The sequence below is a fragment of the Haplochromis burtoni genome, unplaced genomic scaffold, assembly GCF_018398535.1.
Source record: "Haplochromis burtoni strain Fernald_Lab_line unplaced genomic scaffold, NCSU_Asbu1 Contig_98, whole genome shotgun sequence".
Lineage (NCBI taxonomy): Eukaryota > Metazoa > Chordata > Actinopteri > Cichliformes > Cichlidae > Haplochromis > Haplochromis burtoni.
Genome location: NW_024582459.1, coordinates 1,284,543 through 1,300,908, shown reverse-complemented (window position 1 = coordinate 1,300,908; position 16,366 = coordinate 1,284,543). Strand labels below are relative to the sequence as shown.

Genomic DNA, 16,366 nt, shown 5'->3' with positions numbered 1-16,366 from the left:
TGACAGGTACGACAGGCCAAGCGGAATGCGGCTCGGGCAGTGGCTGAAGCAAAAACTCGGGTGTGGGAGGAGTTCGGAGAGGCCATGGAAAAAGACTTTTGGACTGCCTCGAAGAGATTCTGGCAAACCGTCAGGCGTCTCAGGAGGGGAAAGCGGTGCTCTACCTGCACTGTGTATAGTGCTGGCGGAGCGCTGCTGACGTCGACTGAGAAAATTGTCAGGCGGTGGAAGGAATACTTCGAGGACCTCCTTAATCCCACTGACACGTCTTCCGAGGAGGAAGCAGAGTCTGGGGATGAGGGGAATGACCCGCCAATTTCCGGGGGCGAGGTCACTGAGGCAGTTAAACAACTCCTTGGTGGCAGAGCCCCTGGTGTGGATGAGGTCCGCCCCGAGTTCCTGAAGGCTCTGGACGTTGTAGGGCTGTCCTGGTTGACACGCCTCTACAATGTTGCGTGGAGATCAGGGGCAGTACCCCTGGACTGGCAGACCGGGGTGGTGGTCCCCATCTTTAAGAAGGGGGACCGGAGGGTGTGTTCCAACTACAGGGGGATCACACTCCTCAGCCTCCCTGGGAAAGTCTATGCCAGGGTGCTGGAAAGGAGAGTTCGTCCGCTAGTCGAACCTCGGATACAGGAGGAACAATGCGGTTTTCGTTCTGGTCGCGAAACACTGGACCAGCTCTTTATCCTCTCAAGGATACTTGAGGGAGCTTGGGAGTTTGCCCAACCAGTCTACATGTGTTTTGTAGACCTGGAGAAGGCATTCGACCGCGTCTCTCGGGGTGTCCTGTGGGAGGTGCTACAGGAGTATGGGGTGTCTGGCCCATTGCTACGGGCCATTCAATCCCTATACAACCGTTGCAAGAGCTTGGTTCGCATTGCCGGCAATAAGTCAGACTCATTCCCGGTGGGTGATGGGCTCCGCCAGGGCTGCCCTTTGTCACCGGTTCTGTTCATAATTTTTATGGACAGGTTTTCTAGGTGCAGCTAAGTGGCGGAGGGCTTTCACTTCGGTGGCCTCAGAATCTCATCTCTACTTTTCACGGATGATGTGGTATAAACATCTGTATACTTAACTTACTTGTACATAATCTGTACATAACTACTCCCACCTTTTACACTGCCCTTATCTGTATATAATCTGCTCTTCTTGCACTTACTGCTCTTTGCACTTCTGATTAGATGCAAACTGTATTTCATTACCCTGTATTTTTAAATGTGTACTGACAATAATGTTGAATCCTAATCCTAATCTGAATATAGGTATATGTTTTCCCATACTTTTCCCTCTTTTTCCTCTCACCTTTCATTGTTCTCTCTGGGTCCATTCCCCTCTCAGTTTTCTTGTCTCAATTTATCTTTTTGTCACTTCTTCTCCTATCATTTTTTAATCTTCTCACCTTCCTTTCTCTCATCTCTGTCTCTTTATCACTTGCTCAGTCTGGGCTATTGTGTGCCCTTTTTGTCTCCACCCTGATCTTACCTCCTTTTCTCGCTTATTTATATCCTTATTAGGTGCTTCCTCTCCTCCTCCATGTAAAATGTCTTCTCTTTATTCTTTGCCTGCTCTATCCCTCTGTCTCTGTCTTTTTTTATTTATCCACACTCATCACTCTTTCCTCCTCTTTTCCCAAGTCTGCCTCTGCATCAGTAGGAATAGGTTTATTTATATACAGCATGTCACTTATGCCACAGAGATATTCTAATCCATTGCTGAGCCCTCAGACTGTATAACCACAGTCTTTTTGTAGTCACTGTGCACTGATTTTGGATCAGCCTCTGACACAGGAAATCCATGGCCTTCATGAAAGAAGAAGAAATTAAATCTGCCACTAAATGAGCATGAAAGCTGAGCACAAGATGCACAGAGACGCTGATAGACAACTGACTGTGTTCTGTCCAGATAAACACTGACACTCAGTGGTTATACGTAGAATTGCAATATTTTTAGATACTTAAAGTCATGCAAATATTAAATATATTTTGTATTTAGGATTTATTTTAGTTAATGTGTAATTTGCAACATTATTAGGTGCAAACATTTGTGCAATTTGAAACACAGAAGTGAAGTCATCATATATCCTGAACTGAAAAAAAAACAAGTTCAAACTATTTGTCTTCACATTTCTGTGCTTGTCTTTTTATTTTGGCACATGTGTGCAAGCTGTGCTTTTCATTGTTCTTACATTACCTTTCTCATTCTTCACAATGCATAAGCATGTAATGTGCATTACAAGGAGTGAATACACCTTTAAGCGTATGTGCTCGAGTTCCTTGACCAAGCAGCTTCTAAATATTTGATTTTGCTATGTGAATGTTACTCTCGACAAGAAACCCTCCATTGCAGTAAGTAACAAAGGTAGAGAGGAAGTTAGGGCAAAGGGGTATGAGAAAAAAATGACATGATAGGGAAAAGAAAAAGGAAACACAGAGAGGAGAAATGTGATGTGGAGGCAGACAGATCTGACAGCTTAGGAAAGCAGAGGCTAAGAAAAGAGAGATGTATGTGAGGATTTAAAGAGGAGCATCAAAGGGTGAAACACACTGAGTCATGTGCTTGTGAGAGACTTGGTGTGTGTATGTGTTCCTTACACACACATACCAATAAGTTTATAAAACCATCCCCTCTGAGTTTGCTGCAGCTTGGAGAGGAGTTGATGGACTTGGCATCTAGTGATGAACTTTAACTTTTGTGCCCACGGAATGGTGATTATTATATTTCCTCAGAAAACACTCCTTGCTAGTACTGGGTTGGATTTGTTAGCAGCACATCCTCAATGTAACTCTCCTGTTTCACCACATCCCAGAGCTGCTCTATTAGATTGAAATACATTGGCTCACAAAAGTATTCGGCCCCCTTGAACTTTTCCACATTTTGTCACATTACAGCCACAAACATGAATCAATTTTATTGGAATTCCACGTGAAAGACTAATACAAAGTGGTGTACGAACGAAAATGGAACGAAAATCATACGTTTCCAAACATTTTTTACAAATACATAACTGAAAAGTGGGGTGTGCGTGGCTGTAATGTGACAAAATGTGGAAAAGTTCAAGGGGGCCGAATACTTTTGCAAGCCACTGTATGGTGACTGTGGAGGTCATCTGAATACAGTGAATGGACTGCTTTGTTCCAAAAACCAGTTTGAAATGGTTTGAGCTTTGTAACATATAGCATTATCCTACTGGAAATAGATCAGAAGATGGGTGCAATGTGGTCAAAGGGGTGGACATGGTCAGCATGAACACTCAGGTAGGCTGTGGTGTTTAAAGAATGCTCATTTGGTATTAAGGGGCCCAAAGTGTACCAAGAAAATATCTCCCACACCATTATATCACCAGCATCCATTGATACAAAGCCATTGATACACTGAACCACTGATCCATGCTTTCATGTTGTATATGCCAAATTCTAACCACACCATTAAAACGTCACAGCAGAAATGGAGGCAGGCTAAGCAACCCAAATCTTCTACTGATCAAGTTTCAGGTTCCTGTTCTTGGCTGAGAGGAATGGCACCCAGTGTGGTCTTCTGCTGCTGTAGCCCATTAGTTTGAAGGCTTGACATGTTGTTCATTCCGAGGTGCTCATCTGCATACCTTGGTTGTCACACCTGGTTATTTGAGTTGCTGTCGCTTTCCTATCATCTCAAATAAGTCTGGTCATTCTCTTCTGACCTCTGACATCAACATGATATTTTTACCTAGAAGACTGCTGCTCCTTGGATATTCTCTTTTTTTTTCATATGTCACTTATAATCAATTTTCTGATAGCCAGTTGGAACTTTGTCTTGACCATGTCTTCTTGAATATAACCACTGAGTTACAGCCATGTGATTGGATAATTAAATTAATTGTTTTAAGAGCACTTGAACAGCAGTTGAACCTGAAAAAGCTGGTGAATGTATAATTCAAAAAATGTTGTTGCTATAACCATATTTTTTTGGAATATATCTCATTTATACTGTACACACATGAAATACTGTTTTTAGACATCATAATTATTTCACATCCATCTTTCCTTTGTAGCTTGTGGTTTAATGAAACCCCATAATAGATTCAGTAAGCCAAATTGTAGGTCTAAGTTCAGCCTTTTGCAACAGTGTGGATTCTAAAACAGCAGCAAGAGTAAGAATGTAGCAAAGGAAAGAAAACTGAGAAACTGTAAAAAATGACAATTGGCAAGGCTGAGAGAAAGACTGAAACATGTATTTTAAACTCTTTCTCATATCTCCCTTATCTCCTGTTTTCCACTTCCAAATTTAACAAGATTTTCACACCTGAGATTATTTCTAGGAAAGCTGTGGAACACAGATAAGCGCGTGTTTGTGTCAGTGTGCTTAACTGTGCTTCTGTCTATCTGTCATCGTAATGAGACACCAAATGCTGACAGCCACGCACGCAAACTTGTTCAGAGATTCTTCGCTCGGATAATTATGACTGATGAGTGTGTCAGTCACAGATGTACTTACCAGGGCAAACACACACAAACACACACACAAACACTAACCTGCACATCAGTGAATCAGTGAAACAAAGCCAAAGACTCTGAACGTACAAAATGAGACGCACTCACACACTCAATTACAGCTCCCTTTTTTTTTTCAAATGCAATAATGTGACACACTCATCAGTGTCACAAGGGGCCAGAACTTAAGCCAAACAAAGCAAAGTCTTGCTGATAATTCACACCACAGGCAATTAACATCCACTCAACAAGTTCGAATGTCATCAACAAATCCACCAATACATTTTGCAGCAAGCTGATTTTACTTGGTGAAAATGTAAGAAAATTCAGACACGGACGAGGGTGAAAAGAACAAAAGCGAGAGAGCAAACTGGAGAACAATATGCTTTAAATATGCAGGGGTTGAGTGTTTTACAAGAGAAATGGAAAATTTAGAGGCAGAGAAAACACTGAAAGAGCAATGAGAGGTAAGAGGAGATTAAAAAGAAATGAGAAAGAGGGAGGCAGCGGTGGGATGAAGCATGTGTGCAAGAGACAGATAGGGTGTGTATTAAAACAGAAGTTGTCATCCTACCTCCAGCAAGTGCAGTTTTCTTGCCCACCGTCACAGTGACAGCAGTGGCAGCAATCATGATCCTCCCTGCTGGTAGAACAACACACACAATTAGCAGGTATTTACAGTACCTTATAAATCCAAGTATGTGTGCATGCACGGATGCCTTCCAGATATACAGACATGCAGGATTACTGTATGTGCATGCGGAAAATGTTCTTAGAAATATTTATATCCTCGTACACTTAGTGATTGTGGCAGTTGAAATTTAAGCATGTCAAAAATGTGTGTTTTTTAAATAAAACATATATATGTGACAGGCTGACTTGGACTGGAGAGGTAGTTTGGATTAATGTAATAAATTTGCACATGCTTCTTCCGTGCATCTACTCTGAGCCTTCGTGGCAGCTGACGCCAACTGTCATCAAACCACACATACCAGCCAGATTAACATTTTAAGCCATTATGTAACACAGATTATGAGAGCTAATCGAGTAATACATTTATAACAGAAGGATGTTGTCAGTGTGTTATATTAGTCCATGTGCACCATGTTTATATTTCTGTTATTCGGTCACTAAGACGAAAAAGACACAATGACAGCATGGGAAAAAAATGATGCCCAAAAAACTATGTAACTAAGATGGCTTTACGAGAAGGCTTTCTAAGAAAGGAGAGGAGGTTTCCATACTTTAATTGCATGCTCATGCAATGAGAGAGAGAGAGAGAGAGAGAGAGAGAGAAAGAAGGGAAAAAAAGAACGACAGACCAAGAAAAAGTCAGAAGAGAAACAAATCGAAAACAGGGACAACAGGATTTATCTGCTAAAAATCAAATGAAAAAGAGGAGGCATGCCAAGTAAAAGAAACAGTTTTCCTCTACCCTCCTCCTCCTCCTCATTCTCCGCCTCCCTTGGATTATTCCCTCCCTCCTCCGCTTGGGTTTCCACCTCTTCTGCACTCAAGGTGGCGCTATAGTCAGCCTCATAGTCCCTGAATACATCTAAGAACAACACACTACATTTATCAAACTCCTAATACGTATTGGGAACTAGTTTATATTTAAAAGTGCATCTCACAAGCGTGGAAATACACCACAAAATGATTATCACCAGTCAACATAAAGCCCCTAAAATTCCTTTATAACTCTAAAAAACTATGCATGTAAGTCGAAGGAAATAGATGCAGAAAATACACAACCACTGTGTTCTGTCATTAGGAGCAGCAGTGTTTCCAGCTGCACACTGTGCACTGTGTAGTGGAGATTAAATTTACATTCCTGCCCTCTGACGCAGGCTAAATCGCTTTAATGCCAACATATTTTTCAAAGCTCTTTAAAAATACATTTTATTCCAGTGGAGCAAAACAAGAGAATTTAATCCAGAGGCAGGGAAAAGCCAGGTTCAAACTTGCATGCTTTTTTTTTACTTTTCCTTTCTCAACTACAAAAAAAATGAGGTTAGTATGATGTGATGGCAAAGATGACACGGCTGTTAATTTTCCCACTCTGATGCTGTAAACTGTTCATCAAGACATATCTTAGGATATACATCAAGCTGGATGAAATACTTTACACTTTGCCTCAATAAAAATCACATTTCCCGATCTCTCCTAACCAGTCAAAGAACTTTGTTGATGCAAATAAGAATAATAAGAATAAGAAAAACTTTATTTAGGGAAATTCACATGTCTGACGGGGCTCATCTGCTATTTGTATGACACTTGAAAAGGCATACGGGCAGTGGGTGCGAATGTTCTCCTGTATCTCTTCACTTTACAACAAAAAGAGAAGCGTCTTCCAGTACTGATGTTTCCTTGAAGATGTTATAAAGTGGGTGATCAGAGTAGATCAGGATGTTTTTTTTCATGATGTGTCAGGATTTATGCAAACTGCATTAATATCCATAGAGGGAAACAGAAAAGAGCAGCTGTACCCCCCTGACGGTACAAAAACTAGCCTTACATGGCGGATTCGTTACTCAATTTGCTGAACATTGCAAAAAAAAAGAAAAGACACCATCATAAATAGTATTTCGTAGGATTTGTTTTTTTTTTTATTTTGTGGGTGTGTGTATACTAAGTAAAGGTATGTCCTCTTACCTCTAGTGTCTTGTCTGGGCATGTAATATAGAAACTTTCCAGCTGGGTACTCAGCTGCTCTGCGGTACCACACTGGGAAATGGTCCAGGGTGAACATATTCTCCTTGTCTGTGGAGGTCAGGAAAGACCTGGGGAGAGACAAAATATGCTAAAAGAACAACCCATTGCTTAATTAACAAGAAGAGTCTTTGACACATGGAAAAAAGCAACTGGATAAAGTGGGAAACTAAAATTGGAAAACAAAAAAATAGTGATATTAAATTGCCTTAACAAGACAGCCATTGCTTTTCAAGAGATATATCTAAAGAAAGGATTTACTAATGTTGAGAATAACAGATTAATGAATATACATTAGAGTTAAAGAGACTATAGTTTGGGATTGCTTGTAGTATTGCAATATTGCGATTAATAGGTGTAATAATACAAATAGAGGGTATTCCCGGAATTGGAACAAAGAACAGGGGTGCAGGGCAGGAGAACAGCCAATCCCAAACCCAGGACAGGAAGCCACAGGGACAAGCCTGGGGGAGGGCAACCCCAGGGTGAACAATAGAGAGAGTAGTGAGAGTAGTGGAAGACTTATTTGTATCTTCATCTTTGCTTAAATTGATGATTGTAGCTGTGTCTGTCATATCTCAAAACCCTGATGTCTAAATGCAAATACAGCCTAAACAAAAGTCAAATGTTTTGGATATATGCTAATTGTGTTTCTACACAGAAAATTCTCCCAAAAGATGCCACCTGGGTGTCAGGGATTAAGTTCAGTTTACCTTTAATTAACCAAGACGGGGGCATAAAGTCATCATCAGGTCTTCAATTACCATCAGTCTAAGGTAAACCTTTTATAGAGGTTTTTTGACACCAGTTTCTATTTGGTTTTGGATATAATAGCATGACAACATAGATGCAGTTGGACTTTTCTTACTCACTTGCCAATTCTTTTCTCGATACCGGCATACCTCAGAAACCTTATGAGGCCTGAACGGGTCCCTAAGAATGCTGTTTCAATTCCCTCATCCATACTGAGAGAGCAAGAGGGAGAAACAAACAAACGCACATACACACATAAAGAGGAAAAATATATGTTAGTATAGATAAGAATCACCAACTGTGTAAAAAGTTGGTGGCATGAACTGAAGGAACATTTGTGTTCATTTTCACCTGGATACGTTGAGCATAAGGGCGTTCCAGTAAGCTTCCATGGGAGCCGTGACCACAGCATCAAACAGCGTTTGTTGCAGCAGCTGCATATCACCTGTTCAGAGAAAGCAGAAGGAAACATAAGTATAACGGTGTGCTTTTATACTGCTGTGGTCCCTGAGTTCTGGACCCTGTGCTTTGCGTTTTGCGAGTTAACGTTTCTTTTGGATTTTGAGAATGACCCTACAGTATGTTTGAGTGCTGTTTCTTTTGTAACATTGCTTGTGTTACTTGTTCTTTGCTACCTCCCTTGTGGGGGTAACAAAGTATTCCCTGTTTAGATGTCTTCCTGATTCATTTTGGTTACAGTTTTCTATCTTGTGCTGAGTTTATTTCCAGTTTCGAGTCACGTCGTGACTCATTACTGTCTATTCCCTGTTCTAATGTCCAGCATATTAGTATCTCCCTGTGATTCAGTATTCTCTGGCATATTTGATGCTGAGTTGTACAAAACTCACCATTAAGTGCTTACTCCTGCACATCGCACAAAGTCACAAGTGACATATACTTATTGGTATATAAACTTAGCAGAAAAATGTATTAAATTTTTGCTGATTATTTCTTTGTTGTAACAGTGCTTCTTGGCAATAAATCAGACCAAGACATAATAAATCCTGGACCCATGAAAAATGTAATCATCATAATAACTTACTGTATGTGCAGTTTATTGGATCGGATGACTGAATTCAAGAAGAAGCAAAATTAAACAATTTATTTATTTAATAAATATAAATGGCACCATTTAGGGGGAAATAAACAGCGGCATAAGATTTATTACCAAGAAGCAGCAACAAAAAAATATCCAACTAAACACACATTTTTATACTTCTGACATTGATGCATTCATGCGATGCTTGACATTAAGTCACGACTTACACTCCAGATCTGGCTCTTTGCCTGTGAGGTATCGTTCCACAGCTTGAAGCTGACTCAGCTTGCGGTGTGCTGGGTCAATGTCTGTCTCACAGTAGGTCCTACAAACGCACACATATGTCAATTAAGCACGGTGAGGACTTTCAAATATAGTCAAAGTTACTAAATAAAAACGAAAGAAAGAAAAAATAACCAACAGTTTATGCAACTGTTTCTTGTCTTAAAATATATATATTCTCCTTTGTTTATGGGCACCTTGTAGTATGCAACATGCTATTACTCCCAGAGGGTGGTGGTAATGCACCTTAGAAGCTATTTGCCAGCCACCATTAAACAACAAAACCTATTTTTTTTCAATGTGATTATTTCAATGTAATATAAGATGATAAGATGTCTATAAAGAAAATAAAGAATATAACAGCAATAATACTGCTAAGAGTGAGGCAGAGATTAATGCTGCTGAAAATTGTGAACTCAGAGTCGTCATAAGCATGCAGAGCTGTAAAATAAATATATTATCTCAATCTAACATATTTATTAACATTATTAGTTTGCACTCACTGTGCAGCTGCTGCAGATCAGAGATATGAAATTTTTGATACGTTTAAACACAAGGTTACTCAGTGCATTCAGATTTAACTCTCTCCCATTTCCTAATCCAGGATCCGGGGAAATCACATTAGTCTGCTACCAGATCAAAGAGAAAATTAATTTTATTGATTGAATGTTCTCTTTGATATATAGCCTACAAATGTGACCCATCAATCTTCTAATTTGGGTTCAAGCAGCTGCAATTCCAGCAGTGTAAAAGAGACTTAGCAGCAGATTAGGATCAACATTTATACACAAAACATTTATTTTCTGCATCAATATTTTATGCTGAATGTAAGAAAATTCCAGTGACAATGCCACACATACAGTTTGCACTGCTGTAACTTTACAGCTTCATTTGATGTAGTTTATGAGCTCTGACCGAATAAGCTCTATTTATAAAAAAAATAATAGTACATCAGATAATCTAGACAGCACTTTACTATAAAAGCTGTCTAATGAAAATGTGGCGTTACCAAACGATTTCAAAACCAAAACCTTCTCCAGACCAGGTTATGTGTTCATCTTAAGTTAGGGTAAAAAGGAAGCACCTTAATTACACTGAAAACTCTGACTTTATGTGCAACATAGACGGTGTTCGGGTTTGTCAGAAGTCACCGTCAAATTAACCTATGGGTAGGACAACTTCCCAAAGTAGGACGGTTTGTCAGAACACCGGATAAACCACCCTGTAGAAAAATGGGAAACACGACCTATCTCACAACCTGTTACACTGCAAGTTAAACTCACCACTCGTTGGCTATGGTCAGATCAGGAGCCAATAAGTCGTGAAGACCTGCGTAAGAAGAGAAGTCAAGACATAAGCCAGGGTGTATGAAACCCAGACACAAACGCAGATATACAGAGATTGGACACTTACCCTCCTCAACAGAGACATTTCCTATGAAGATATACTGTCCATATCCTTGACTCAACACTATACCCAGACTGTCAACACAGAGAAGGCCAAGACCGTTACAGTATGTGGGAAACTTTAAGGAGGCAATATAGAAAATGTAAGAAGGAGACTTGTTTTGTTTATATGTTTTGCTTTGTTTTACTGGAGAATTTAAGGAATTTAGTAAAGTTTAAAGAAACTGGACAAACCTGAATGGTGTCTCATTGATGACAGTATAGTAGTAATCATTCTTCAGGAACATCACTCTTCTCTGTAAGAAAAACAGGCTTCATAAACACCACAGTGAGCACAAAAAGGCAGCTTTTCTATTGAAAAAAGAGGTACACGGGACAAAAAGGGGAAATAACTGATATAATAGTCATTAAGTCTCCTTTTACGTCAACAGATTCCTGAAGAACAAAATTACTCACTCCTTTATCGACTGAAGTTTTCACATCTAAAGACAAGTTTCCGGTTTCTCCTTTAACCATGGCGGTCCTCAGCTAAAAAAAAATTTAAGCTATATCAGCACCTTAAACTATAAGTCAAAGAAAATAAGTGAAATTAAAGGGTCAAAAATGCGTGTAAGTTTATGTTACCCACTTTTTCTTCGCTGTCTTCCCATTCCACTTCTGACAGATCCACACTGTTGTAGTTGGGTTTAGGCTTTAGCTTCTTACCCTCTTTATACTGCCATACACAAGCACAGGCACACAGACAAAAGAGTATGCTTTTAAAATAAGAGGCATGTACTCATAATCCATTATCTAATACCAACAAAAAAATCCTCGTACCAGAGGTCGCAGGTCAGGATGAGACAAGATGTACCCATTATTCGTGATGAGGTAGGCGTAGCCATGAACACCCAGCTATAAAAAGACCATAAGCAGACAGCCATAAGGAAGCAAACTGCTGACAGTACTGAAGTACAGCATATATGTTACAGGGTGTGTTACTTTCTGGTTTACCTTGTATCTTGTAGCTACTCTCATCAGTTCTCTCAAGGCAACATCAGTTCCTACTACTCCCAGTAGAATCCCGTGCGATAACTTTATGAGGTAAAAATATCATTTTAGAATTTTAAATATATCAAAATCACATTAAATAGCGCTCACTCTGAAACGAAATATAAACAATAAGCTCAAATAAAATCTGAGATGATAACAGCATGAAGCCTCGATGGAGTATTGTGAACTAGCTGGAGATAAGTGAGTGACTTTTTGTTAATCTTTGTTTTCCAGGTCACACTGTTAGAGCAGTGGTTTTATTTTGCAGCCAGCTCTGATCTGAAGAAAGGACTTTTTTGATCTGTGGTTTAAAAGTTAATACTGAATCAAACAAGGCTTCCAAATTTAAGGCAGCCTGTTTCTTAGCAGATCAAGGCTGGTTCCTTCGGTTTTAACCCTATTTCTTATACCGATTTATGAATATAAACTCCCACTTTTGTTATGATCTATCACAATTTCATTTCAATTTAATTTACCATTATCAACACAAAGACACAATGTGAGGTCAAAGTTGTAAAAAACTACTTACAGTCTCTCTCTTCTTGCTGAACACAGGCATGGCTACTGAGGTCATCAGGAGCAGGCTTTGTGCCTGAGTGTTGAACAGCTGTGATACAATAAACACACTTTCAGATAAATTAGTTAGCCTGTGGACAAAAAATTAATTAATTAATAAAAAAAAAAAAACCAAAAACAAATCCAGGTTTGTTTACAGAGTTTGAAAAAATAAGTGATTTGGAGATACTAGCTTTTTTAAGAGTTAGCTTGTTAAATTACAAGCTAACTCTTGAAAAAGCTAGTACCGGCTTGTATAGTTAAAAAAAAAGTTTAAACTTTCCACTTTAGATTACATTTCAAACTGATTAAATGAATTTATAATAAAGCATTTTGAAAAACCACTTGAAATGTGGTTTCAAGTGAAAAACCAAGACTTACAACATTAGACCAGCTGGTATCTCGAGGATGAGCTAACTTTAGCTTTAGCAAAAGCTACTGGAGCTCCAAGAAACTACTAGAGGTGACTATAAACTGACAACCACTAACTAAACAAAACCTAAGCATGTCGTTACAAATGCTACACTTTATTTTCTTTTTCTAGCTAAAGCTCTAAAGCTAGCTCCACATACAATTACCTTTTTTGTACTTGGCAACTGAAGTTAATGGTAAATGGGGGGAAAAGCACACATGAATGGCTAAAGAATAACACCTCCAGTAAGATTGTCAAATTACAATGTAATATTTCTGTGGCCAAATGAAAGGGAGGAAAACATAAATTCATAAGAAAAAAAATGTTTAATATTAAATACATGTAATAAATGTGCCAGGGAGGTGGTGCTTTACATCTGCATTCTTTATAATGACCATAGTCTAAATATTCAGAATTAAGTGAATATGTGAATATATTTGCTTCCTTCCTCATTTCTCTTTATATATTTCGTTTTTGCATATTTGCTACACTCACATGTTTCAGATCATCAAAAAATATTAAACAAAGATAAAAACCAGTTCATTTATTAAATTTTGACAAAAATAATAATATTAAACAACAATAATAAGACAAGCAGACTGACCACACTGTCCATATAGGCCTCAGTCCAAATGATGTCATGATCGTGGTTGATGACCATTGGCCGGCTCAGAACATGGAGGTACTCCATAACGTTTTCCTGGACATCAGCCAGTGTTGAGACATGTGTGTAATAACCTGCAGAAGACACAGAAAAGACACACATGTATTGTAACTCGTATCATAAACTACTCAGATGGAAAACTGAGAAGCGTTTTCTTTTTTAGTTTTTGGAAAATAAATTGTTCACCTATTATTTTTAACTCAGGTTTCTGCCTTTGGGTATTAAATTTAGAAGAAGAAACTCATTTATCAGACATCAGAACACCCTGTATTCCAAAACATGAAACAAATATCCCAGCTTGAATCTCCGACTGATACAAATATGTTTTTGACGTTCTTTAAAACTTGGCTTAGTCTAAGGTTTGTGGCATTTCTACAAGTGGGAGACAGTGACGTCAGTGGGATACCTGCAGTGAAGCTGCTCAGCGACAACAGGCTACTGAAGCTCTGCCAAGTGAATACGTGCAACATATTTCCCCTTGGTAACATCTCCCAAGAGCGCTGGTGCAAACACTATTAAGCAAACTGAAACTGCATCCAGAAGGTTTAAGCAGAAGCTGTTTGCAAGAAAACAGCAACAAAATATCTGTTTGACAGATATCTGCCTGCTAGTAGAAGCAACTATCAGTTTATGCAACAAAATGGATTGCACCTGTTATAGAGACACAGTTATGACATTTTTGGCCAGGGATATGTTTGCAGTGTATCTGTGCTGATTATCAGTTATTTAGCCATGGATTTTAATATGCTAGAAGGAGCTAATGTGATTATTTCCTAAGCTGCTGCATGATGCCTTGTAATTCACAAGAGGGCAGCACCTGATACTTAGTTCCTCATAGTGCCACCTGGAATCACCACAGGGCCAGCACACCTCTTTTGGGAGCACCAGGGGTTTCGTAAGATTCAGAAAATTATTCTTTTTTACAAAAAAATATTCGTTAATCTTCAATTTATTACTGTTGCTGTCTTCCTGTAATGATTATGAAGGATTTGTCAGTACAAACAAATGTGACAACACAAACAAAGCCATCAAATTTAAAGACACTGGGCTTTACCCTTGTTGTTGCAGGCAATCCATTTGACATTTTCAGCAAACGTCATCTCCCGTCCAATCAGATAGGTGAACACTCGAACCTGGAGAGAAAGTCAAGTGCTATATGTAGTACGGCGTGATAAGCCACGCTAATTTAATACTCAGCTACTACAGCTTTTAAAGGATGATATTTGTCTGTGCTGGTCTTTATAATACCCGTCGTTCTGGCCAGTTAAACTCTTGAAAAACATCTTGGAAGTCCTCCATGGCTCCGTCTGTTATCAGCATGATTGCCTGGTTACACAGGCTGCCCTGCCCCAGTGCAGTAGCCTAAACACATAAATATGCACATCCAGTTTAATCAGTTTTAAAAATCTGCACTCAAGCTCTGTGTATTGTGGAGGTAGGAATTCCTAAATAACTTTGCTTCGCTATTATTACGGCCAAGGGGTAGCAGTTGCTATGATTGTGGCAAGGAAAGACAAACCTCATTGAGAATCCTGAAAGACTCCTTCATTGCTTTTTTTACTTTGCCCTCTCCTTTCACATGAAGCTGTTCCACCAAAAGCTTGAAATGCTGGAGCGAGACCCAGAAAAGTAAACACACAGACACTGTCAGTGAGCCAATGCGCTTCCCTTCGGGCAAACGCAGCCGAATTAGTCACAACAGAAAAAAGAGAGTGAGGGAGACATAGAGAAGAGAGCGCAGTAGAGAGATTATCCCCAGCTTCCTGGCACACTGACCACTAACACCAAAGCTACTGCAACACCAGAAGGTAATCAAGATTAATCAACACACAAACAAAGACAGATTCACATGCACATATGAGGAGGAGGAATGACCATGTAAAAGGGTTTTACTCAGTTTTAGAAAGCTGTAAGTGTGCATGAACTTCTTTTATAAAAGACAAACCCTGTAAAATGTTGCATCTTGCATAGCTCAAGGATGGATATAAACACTTCTCTAACTAGTCACTTGTATATGAAAATGCAGTTTTAAGAAGAAGTGAAATTTTAATGTGAAACACCATGACAAAACTGAAAAGGAAATGTGTTTTCTTTGGTGTCAAATACTAAAAGTATTTGAACAGAATACTTTTAGTATGAACAAAAACTGCTGCTAACTGCTATTGTCTCTGTGCAAGAGAGGGTTGAAATACAAAGCATTGGCAAAGCCACATACAACCACAGATCAAACATCTACATGCACAACCACTGGACACGGCTGCAGCTATTAATAGCACGTAAGAGGAGCTCTTGTGTCTGTGCATGTGAATAGTAAATAATTAGAACAATAAGAATAATTGCAAGCGTAGTGAAACTGATTTTATGTGCTGTAAATTATATTTAAATATAGACATTTAGTAAAAAAAGTGACTCAAAACTGTGGAACGATCTACTTTAAGAGATCAGACAGGCTTCTTCTCTACCTGTTTTTAAATCACCTCTTTACCCTGGCCTTTGACACCATGTGAGATATTGGTTTTTATTTTTTTTTTTAGTTTTATTTTAGTTGATTCTATGCTGTTTTATCTTGTTTTGCTAATATAGGGCTGTTCTAATTTTTATGTATTATGTGTTTTATTTATTTATTTTATTCTATTGTTTTTAACTTATTTTCTGTACAGCACTTTGGTCCTGTACTGGGTATTTTAAAGTGCTTTATAAATAAAATTGGTTTGGATTGAATTGGAAACATGCTCGAAATAACTGAAATTGTTGTGAAGTATTATTAACAAAACAAAAATATTGCAAATTGCATTTAATCGCACATATCTGCTCTGTGCTATTCTGACAAATGAGACTGTTTGCTTATGTGCATTTGTACTGTGTCACTGGGGCATGTTGCATACTGCATCTTTAACATGGTTGGCTTGCAGGTTTGTGTTAAGTAATCTTCCCAGTAATGAAAGCTGAACAAGACTGAAAAAGTGACCCAGTGTGACTTTCAGTAGGACTAAAAGTGAATGGTTATGTAGGAATATTGGAACTCTTGTATAACAACTGCAA

General features: G+C 38.8%; 1 protein-coding gene across 3 annotated transcripts in view; it reads right to left on the bottom strand.

Annotated features, from left to right (window-relative positions):
- The window catches only part of cacna2d4a (calcium channel, voltage-dependent, alpha 2/delta subunit 4a), a 107,784-nt gene that overhangs the window by 72,533 nt on the left and 18,885 nt on the right, over positions 1-16,366 (bottom strand). For 2 of the 3 annotated variants that reach the window (XM_042222954.1, XM_042222953.1), the window contains exons 11-27: positions 14,844-14,933; positions 14,573-14,686; positions 14,379-14,457; positions 13,265-13,398; positions 12,223-12,300; positions 11,655-11,735; positions 11,481-11,555; positions 11,290-11,376; positions 11,118-11,189; positions 10,896-10,957; positions 10,669-10,736; positions 10,539-10,584; positions 9,201-9,298; positions 8,286-8,379; positions 8,054-8,146; positions 7,125-7,252; positions 5,047-5,115 (exon numbers count right to left, since the gene is read on the bottom strand). In XM_042222954.1, the coding sequence (XP_042078888.1) occupies positions 5,047-5,115; positions 7,125-7,252; positions 8,054-8,146; positions 8,286-8,379; positions 9,201-9,298; positions 10,539-10,584; positions 10,669-10,736; positions 10,896-10,957; positions 11,118-11,189; positions 11,290-11,376; positions 11,481-11,555; positions 11,655-11,735; positions 12,223-12,300; positions 13,265-13,398; positions 14,379-14,457; positions 14,573-14,686; positions 14,844-14,933 (1,468 nt within the window). The remainder of the gene's footprint in view (positions 1-5,046; positions 5,116-7,124; positions 7,253-8,053; positions 8,147-8,285; positions 8,380-9,200; positions 9,299-10,538; positions 10,585-10,668; positions 10,737-10,895; positions 10,958-11,117; positions 11,190-11,289; positions 11,377-11,480; positions 11,556-11,654; positions 11,736-12,222; positions 12,301-13,264; positions 13,399-14,378; positions 14,458-14,572; positions 14,687-14,843; positions 14,934-16,366) is intronic. The other variant, XM_042222955.1, reaches the window with a different exon arrangement.